The following is a 9,130-nucleotide window of genomic DNA, read 5'->3' as shown; positions in this document are numbered from 1 at the left end:
ATAATTCCTCCAGTCGCTTCTCACATGCAGATGCCTTGATATGCGTGCATGTATGTAACAGAAGCTAAACAATAAACTCAGTTGCAGAGGCAGTGGCTCGGACTTAACTCTCGAGCTAGCACAGAGACAGAAATGGAGGAGGAAGGCAGGAAGGCAGGAAAAAGCACTTGTTTACTCACTGGGGTAATACTTATAGAATACCTCGAGGCTGGGTTTGACCAATGGGCATTCTCATAAACAACTGGCTTCAGCCTATGGGAAAGCATGAAGCTAGAATTCTTCCATATTTGGAGAATGCACGAGCACAGCATGCACCAGCAGCGTGCTAGCCTGGCTTTTGTCTTCCTCCTGAGGGAGGGGGAGCTTGCCCACATGCTGGGGCAAGATTCAATGTCTCGGCACAATGTGCCTTCACCACATTACCACCCCCTTGCCCATGGGCATATAATAAGCCTCGAGCATGCATTACCCTTAACAAGGTTTATCCCATACAGGTTAAGTCATCTCACACCTGCTAGGTAGGTTACACATTCAAACATAGTGACTTACAATACCTTAGCACTATATGAACAGTATACAAACTTTGAACTGTACTCTTAACAGAGCATGCTGCCTTAACAGAATGGAACAAATGTGTGTTCCCCAAAAAATCAGTATTAGTACCCTCGACTATCTTCCACCACCCCCTTGACTGAGTGATGGGGTTTGACTCCCATGTGACACTGAAACAATCAAAGTGTCTGCGGAGTTTATCAATCTCCCACCCCCTTGATAGGATGGGCTCTGTCACTATGACAGGAATTTCTCAGTGTTGGGACAAGAAAGAATCCCTTTCCTTTGATGCTTTTATCAGGCTAGCAACCACAGTCTTCACCATTTTCTTTCTGAACTTCGGCTTCAAGGACAATACAGAGTCCTTGGGCATTTCCATATCGATGAGTAGCTCACACCATGGATCTAGTGAATCAGGTGAATCTTGCGAATTAAAGCGCTTCCTGTCACTGTCCATCTTTTCTTTCCCTCTACTGGGGTTACAGGGATCTCGTGAACGTTGTCTTCCAGTGCAGTGTTTATATCTGCGCGGGTTGGCAGAAGAAGATGCTTGGAAGAATTGCTCTTCCCTTCCGTGGGGATGCGGTGTAGCTTTATAGTTAGCAGTATATGCCTTTTGCTGATATCTCTCCTTGCTGGGTTTATGGTCCCTTCTGGAACTGTCCCTTTCGGAGATCTTTTCCTGCAGCTTTACTTTCAGGATGCTGCGGGGTTTAGCTTCATTGGCTTCTGTGGCAGCTTGGCTTTTCCGCCGTTTGCGGTGATGCCGTGGGCTAGACTCACATCCAGAATCTGCGTCTGATGTGGTACTCTGTGTGCCTCTGGAATCATAGTAACCTCTCTTATTGGGATGCTCTGCAAGCTGTTGTCGAGTTGACTTGGCAGCTTTATTGCAGGAGCGTCTATTCCCCTGGTTACCTCTCGGTCTGCTATGCTGTGGGAAACCTGGTCCTCTGACAGCTTGAGAGTCATTCAACGATGCTGTGCTGAATCTCACCCGCTTCTTGGGGATTCGTTGTTGGTTGAAGCTGGTGGCTTCATTGTTATCATCCAGTGATGTGGAGCCTGACTTGGCTTGCTGCACCGGGGCAGTAACTGCTGATCTGTCTGGAGTGGGTGAGCTAACATCGCTCACATGCTGATGCTGAGCAGCTGCTGAATCGAAGTCAGCTGGTTTCTGCTTGTCAGCCGGAACAGACAGTATAGGAGAGCCTGGCTCTCGTGGGTCATATGCCCTGGCTACTTCATAGGTAGCACGTGATTGCCATTGAGACTTAAAGACAGACATGGTCTCTTTTATGTGCAGCTCAAATAAATCATGCAGTCTCTGGCTTTGTGCCTCTGACTTTGCCAGTTCCCTTTCCAATTGGGAAACTTTTTGGTCAAAGAATTTTATTTCCTCCTGCATCTGTACAATACAAGATGCCATCAGGACAGCGTGTTCGCTGCTGGGTTCGCTTAGCTTTGCGAAAATGCCATCTATATTTTTGCAATTTAATTTCGCCCATTCCAAATCTGGGGCTGTAATTTTGTATCCCAAATTATGGAAATATTTCACAGCTGTACACCCTGCTCGCTGCGCCATTATTGTGGTGAAGAGGGAGGTTATTGCTTTATCACTTGTGACTTATGATTTATGAAAATTAATTTTTTATTATAACTATAAAATTGTCAATAACCGATGAATCACCAACTTATATACATGTTCTAGTGCACGTTCGTGAAATATATCCCATAACTGGCTTAGTATTATGATTAGAACTTATTTGAGCTAATTACAAGCTATTTCTATATTTATATGCAAGAAAGGTGCAGTTCCGCCGCTTGGCCACTAGATGGCGACTCGACGGGACGTGCGCGGCTTCGGGTCGAGCTCAGACGGAGCTCTGTCCTGTGTGTCGCCGGTTCGAGACTGGGGTCTCGCAGAGCTGGCTTGCACGAGAGGACGGACTGGTAGGGCTGGTCCGGAGACGAGCTGGTCCTCAGAGTTGATCCGCACCACACGGCGGGACGGCGATCGCCGGCAGACTTGCCTGGGGGACGCGGCGGTGCACGGATCTGCAGGGGCGGCCCCGGGAACGAGGAATATCGGCGGGGCGGACCCGGCTCGGCAAACTCTCTCGCTTCTCGTCTGCTGGGCTCAAAGCAACAGCAGGATACCCGGAGCGGTCCGGGGGGAGTTCAGTGCAGTGTAAGCACGAATGCTGCTGAGTAATCCCTGGAGTTAACAGGGCTCGGAGCGGCACGTGGCGCTCTTCTCTCCACTATAGTAGGGTTAAGCAATTACGCGGGGACCTGGCACGGTCAAGTCCCTTCTCCCCGATAATTAGGCAGATCTTACCCTCGGGGGTTGATCCAGTCCACGCAGTAGCGACGGGGGGGGTTCCTCTCCCGGTCGTGTGACTGGCTGTGACGCTAGCTTCTCAGCTTAGCGTGGTATCCTTCCTCTATGGAAATAATTCCTCCAGTCGCTTCTCACATGCAGATGCCTTGATATGCGTGCATGTATGTAACAGAAGCTAAACAATAAACTCAGTTGCAGAGGCAGTGGCTCGGACTTAACTCTCGAGCTAGCACAGAGACAGAAATGGAGGAGGAAGGCAGGAAGGCAGGAAAAAGCACTTGTTTACTCACTGGGGTAATACTTATAGAATACCTCGAGGCTGGGTTTGACCAATGGGCATTCTCATAAACAACTGGCTTCAGCCTATGGGAAAGCATGAAGCTAGAATTCTTCCATATTTGGAGAATGCACGAGCACAGCATGCACCAGCAGCGTGCTAGCCTGGCTTTTGTCTTCCTCCTGAGGGAGGGGGAGCTTGCCCACATGCTGGGGCAAGATTCAATGTCTCGGCACAATGTGCCTTCACCACACAGGGCAGCAGGTCCCCACAGGCCTGTGCCTTGCTTTATGTTCCACAGCTCTGGGCCAGCCAGGAGCCACAGGGGAAGGGAATCTCAGCAGGGGATGGGTGAATGGAAGAGGCTTCCTGTCAAATGGCTTTGGGTAGATCCTGGGGTTTTGTAAGATTGTCTCTTCCTTTTTTCCTTCCCTTTTCTTGTTTCTCTTTTTCCAGGGAGCTTAACTGCTTTGCCTGATGAGAAGTTGCAGATTTGTGTTGGGCCTCAGCCACAAACCCTGACAGCGAGCGGGAAGCCTCCGTCCCCAGATGTGGAGCTGTGGGAAACCAAATTCCTCCCTGCAGGTGGCTCAGAAGCCACTTTCCTGTGGCACATGGGGGCAGGAATGTCCCTGTGGTAAGCTGCTGCAAGTGCCAGCCTTGGGGACTAAGCTCTGAGCCCCTTGAGCTCCTCACTCAGAGCTTGCTTGCAGGAAATGAACTTCTGCCTAGGCTTGGTGCCTGCTGCTCTGTGACTCCTGGCCCCTGCGCTCTGCTGCTCTGTGACTAGCTAGATGTAGCCTGGGCTAGCTGCCAAGCTTCCTACCTGATGCAGAATGTGCTGCTCTGTGCTCTGAGGGGGGGTTGTTTAGCCTAGAGGAGGCTCATGGGAGGCCCCCCTGGCTGCTCCTCAGTCCCTTGGATGCTGTCTTGCCTGATGCTCTCCCTCTGGGCACTGGGCAAGGCTCAGAGCCAGCTGCCATCTCGGGGCCAGCTGTGATGGTGCAGCTGTACCCCCAGCACTCAGTCCCCCTCCTACTGTCATCTCCTTCCGCCCTCTTGCCCTGAAGTGCAGCAGGCACAGACACAAAACCAAACAATTGGGTGGTTGTTGTTGTTTATTGTTGCCATTTCCTGTCCTTCTCTTCTCTCTTGCCCTTGCCAAGTTCTTCCTCAGCTGGACAGCTCAGGCTGTGTGTCACCATCCCAGGTGACAGACCCAGACCCGTGGCAGAGCCACTCTGCAGGGCCACAGGCCATTGTCAGGGCCTGGTGCCACCTCAGGGGACTGGCCTGGCCCTGGCACCAGGGCATGGTGCTACTCCTGCTGTGGCCCTGACATGCAGCAGGCACAGAGGCAGCCCCTGCATGCCCTGCTCAGCTCCTTGCACATCCTCCTGAAGAAGCCTGATCAGAATCGACTACAATGGGGCCTGGGTGGTGCCAGCAGGGCTCTGTCCATCATGCCTGAGGGCTTCCCAGAGCACCTCAGTCAGAGCCTCCTCCACAGCCTCTCTCATGACTGACCGGGCCGTGGCAGTCAGAGCTCAGCTACAGCTGCTGGCTGTGCCAAGCTGTGGCACAGGTGTCTGCTCTTTGTCTATGTGTGGGGCAGTTGTCTGCTCCACCTCCATCTCTGGGGCGGTTCTCTGCTCCAGCTTCAACTCTGGGGCAGTTGTCGGCTCCACTTCCATCTCTGGGGCAGGTGTTGTTTCTGGAGGCTTGCTCCTGTTGTTTAAATGGTGACACATTCCTGCTGGTGAGGGACCTGCTCCACAACCGAGTACTTGGAACCAGTGAACAGGCTTTAGTCCTATTTCCCACGGGAACTTTTTTATTAATAGAGGTACTACAAATATTCTTATTAACCCTTTGCCTATTAAATACTAATAACCACCACACCACCGCAGCAGCTCCTCAGCTAGAGTTTGCTCTGCCTTGGCTCCAGCACGATGACTCCCTGCTGCATACAGGTGACAGCCAGGACCCCATCCCTGCGCCACAGCCGTCCCTGCACCAGTGCCTGTGACCCAACTGCGAAGAGGCTCCGTCAGACTGTGCCTGGGACAGGCAGGGCTGGCCTCTGCTGTATGGGACCCCAGGGCACGTGGCGAGTACTGACCAAAGCAGGGGCTCTCACACTCGCACAGCATCCGGTGGTCTGATCGGAATGCTGAATGGAACCGCATGGCATGGCTGTCGGACAGAAGGAACTTGGCGTGGTACTGCCGGTGCGGGAGCAGCGCCGTGCCCAGGAAGCCGTAGTCCGACATGTAGGCGGCCACGCAGCAGTGCACCTTCGTATCGGTCTCTCCTGCAGAGAACCGGCACTGCCTGTCCCCAGGGACAAGCCTGTGGCACCAGGCAAGGCCCTGGGAGCTCCATGGATCAGCTGCACCACGGTGCTCTGTCAGCCCCACTCCCCTGGCCATGTCCCCTGGGGAATGCCCACTGTGGCTGAGCACAGGACATGGGCATCCCTTCAAGCTCCAGCACCCACATCTGTACTTCAGCCTCAGAATCCCTTGGCCTCTCTGCAGGCCTTGGTGCAGGCAAGCTATAAACTGCAGCCTTCTCATCCCACTCCATCGTGAGCCCAAGCCTGTGTGCCCAGCTGGCCGGGCAGCCACACTCACCTATGTGCCCTCATGCTCGCACCCAGAGGAGCTGCTTCGGTTCCTGTGCCTCCAAGCAGAATGCAGCCGGTGGGCTGACAGGTTTGATCTCCATCGGCACATCTTCTGCTAGGAGCTCGTGGAGGTGTTGCTTGTACTTCTCTGGCAGGTGAGAATCCCTGTAGACCAACACGGAGGTTAATGCCAGGCAGGCCAAGGGCATGTCCTGCTGGCAGTGGCTTTAGAGTGGAGAGCCAGGGCCACACTGAGGGGTCTGTCTTGCGCCAGGCACAGGTCTTACCCTGTCCTGTTCTCAGCTCCTGTTCCAGTCCTATCTGAGGTGTCCTCAGGCAGTCATCCCACTCCCTGTGCCTCCTTAAGCCCCAGCCACAGAGGGTGTCCCCAAGCGTGCCCTCTGACCCCACTCACTGCAGGTACTTCTCTGTGAGCTCCTCTTGTGTCAGCAGGTGCTCAGGGGGTGGTACTGCAGGCATGGTGGCCTGCTGGTGCTGCACCTGACTCTCCTGGGAAGGCCAGAAGGAGGCCTGGCAGGTGAAGATTGCCTCCCCGTGCTGGATGGCTTTTACGGAGCAGACAGAGTAGCTCTTTCCTGTACGGGTCCGTTCCACCTGGTACAGCACCGGCCCCCCAGGGACCCCTGGCACAGCGGAGGGACATTCTGTTGTTGGGCAACCGCGCACCAGAGAGGGGACCTGATCTACAGAGGCTGAGCACTGGGGCCAGAGGGGCTGAGCTGGCAGTGCCACCCACACACCCTTTCTGCTGTGCTGGAGCCAGGATGGGGGCACCTCCTCAACCATGGGGCTCAGCCCCGGCTTCCCAGCCCCTCTGCTACTGAATTGGGTGCCTGGCACCAGTCCTACCGTAACTCACCCTCTCCCCGACACCCCTGCACCTCGTTTCCCACCCCACAGCCATCTCTCAGCCCCGGGCACACCCCGACTCCGCCATCAGCCCCTCTACTACCTGCCCGTCCCCTGGATCCCCGCGGTTCCCCGGTGCCCGCCCACCTGGCCGCAGGAAGCGGCAGAGCAGCGACCGGACCTGCTCCTCGGGTCTCGCGGTGCGGGCGGCCGCCACCAGCGCCTGCCCCGCGATCTGCCCGCCGAACAAGAACTTCGGGGCGGGTACCCAGTGGTGCTGGCCCCTGCATGGGAGAGAGAGAGTGACGGCCGCGAAGGCAGCGACGGGGAGGTCGGCCCCTTCCCGGTGGCAACGGCCCCGCGCACCTGAAGAGATCCGCCTCCAGCCGCTCCGGGTTCAGCGCGCTAGCGATCAGCGCGCTCTGCAGGTCCCCGGACGGCGGCCGCGCGGATCCCGGTCCCGACCGCCCTGCTCCGCCCGCGCTTGCCATGGCCTCAGCCACCAGCCCCGTTGCCAGAGCCGACGAAAACAACCGGGGCGCGAGGTACCGCCCACCGAGGGCGGGGACTTCAGAGCCGCCAGTCAGCTAGAAGGGCGGCGGCAGAGAGCTCTGGCCTGGTTGGCTCACCTTCCGCTAGCCGGCTCTCATTGGCCGTATGCAGAGCGTGGGCGGTACCTGCGTGGCTTCAACGCCGTCGTTACGAGGGCTCTCGACGCCTGTTTCGGGAGCTGCGGGCTCTGCGTGGGGTTGTTTTGTGCCTGCGAGCTGGCTGAAGCGGGGGCTTAGCCCGGAGCTGCGCGCTGGGCCCATGACAACCTCATGAGGTTCAACAAGACCAAGTGCGAGGTCAATCACTCATCACTTCTGTCCCAAGAACGCTTAAGGCCTTTGAGGACTCCACTGGGGTGGTGGCTAAACAGCCAAATACTGTCATGGGTCACCGCAAACGAGGGCAGGATTTAACCTATTGCAACAAATCCTCCTCTTCCAACATGAGGAAGCCTCACTTTGAACAACTTGCACACCTACTGATGTCAGGAAGATGCTAGAAACACCGGTCTCCAACAGCATTACGCTGCATGTAAGAGGATAATAGTTAAAGTGTTGTTAATGAATTACAGGTGACAGTCAAAAGCTCCTACTTTGAGGAGAGCAAACGTGATAAATGGAATGATAATTTGTGTCAATTTAGATGATTTTGATTAAAGCAAAAGCAGAAGCATGAATGATGAGATGAGGGGTCAGACACCGGGAACTTACATATGTAATTAGAATGGGATTCTTGTTAGGCCTTATTATAATCAGTTTTTAATGATTAATTTGACTTGTTTTAGTATAGAGTAAGATTTTAGGTTTTATTATAACCTGTTGTTTATTAATTTTATTTGCTTTAATGTATGTATACTAATGCCCTAGTGAAATGTTAGGAATTAACAGCTAACAGTTGAACTATTATGAAATAGGAAGTTCTTCAAGGATGAGAAAGGAAGAGCAGTTGCTACAGAAGACATCAACACAAAGGACGATTGTGAGAATCAACAGAACCTATGTGAAGACCCATCTCTGGGAGAGACGTTTGTGGTGGTTTAGGCTGGGTGCTGGCCCAGATGCCACTGCGCAGGCCACACCTGGGAGGTCCCAAGGGGTGGGCCCAGCCCAGGGGGTGGTCACAGGGACCAGGTATTCCATTCCCATAATGCCCTGCACCCCTATAAAAAGGCCATGCGGGGTCTGCACTTCCTCTTTCGTCCCCTGCTGCTGCCTAGGTAACATGGCGTGAGCCGCCTCCCTTGGGCCTGCTCAGGCCCAAGGCTGGGTGGGGGGGGGAAGAAAGAGCCCTGGGGGGGTTTGGGTGTACCCCCAGGTGGGGATGGGATGTTTTTGGGTATGTTCTGGGATCTCTCTCTTTGTCATGGTGCTTGTGGGTATCTGTAAAACTTTCATTGTTGTTTGTTATTGTTTTTCCTATTTAAACTTTCCATCACTTTTTTGCAATCCGTTTGCCTGAGTCGTTATTTCTGCCTGTGGTGGGGAGGGGATCTGCCCCAACCCATTACATTTTGGCGCCCAACGTGGGGCCAACTGCGGCTCGGATTGCAAAAGATGGAGAGTTTAAATTTAGTTCTGGGCGTCGGTTTGGGTTTGGGAAGTTGGGGCTCAGGTTTTGTGTTACCGGGGCGACTGTGTGAACTCCTGTGGGCTGCAGAAGGATAGCTGGTGCGTAGCTGATGGCATGGAAGTCCCTACTGTTGTTTGGGAACAGCGAGGGGTGGCTCTTTCTGTGACTTTCTGCCCAGGGTAGCTTAAGAATGCTCGAGTAGCCTAAGAAGGCGAGACCTGCCTTCTCCTCGTTCTCTGCGGAGTGGCAGGGAGCAGAGGAGGGGCAGCGGCAGGCAGAGTGTGGTCGGCCCGCGGCCGCTGCGGGGAGCGGACACCCGCGGCGAGCGGGCAAGCGA

The 9,130-nt window shown here is 54.5% G+C and overlaps 1 protein-coding gene across 1 annotated transcript; it reads right to left on the bottom strand.

Moving 5' to 3' along the window:
* Positions 1 to 5,094: 5,094 nt before the first annotated feature.
* Positions 5,095 to 7,484, bottom strand: LOC128897442 (acyl-coenzyme A thioesterase 8-like). Its single transcript, XM_054164407.1, is given in 7 exon segments — positions 5,095 to 5,207; positions 5,296 to 5,487; positions 5,810 to 5,967; positions 6,218 to 6,446; positions 6,820 to 6,956; positions 7,039 to 7,259; positions 7,350 to 7,484. Coding segments are annotated over 7 exon segments (1,185 nt in total).
* Positions 7,485 to 9,130: the final 1,646 nt, after the last annotated feature.

This window comes from Dryobates pubescens, chromosome 9 (genome assembly GCF_014839835.1).
Source record: "Dryobates pubescens isolate bDryPub1 chromosome 9, bDryPub1.pri, whole genome shotgun sequence".
Taxonomy (NCBI): Eukaryota; Metazoa; Chordata; class Aves; order Piciformes; family Picidae; genus Dryobates; species Dryobates pubescens.
Note: the sequence above shows the minus strand (reverse complement) of the source record. Positions and strands in the feature narration are given on the sequence as shown.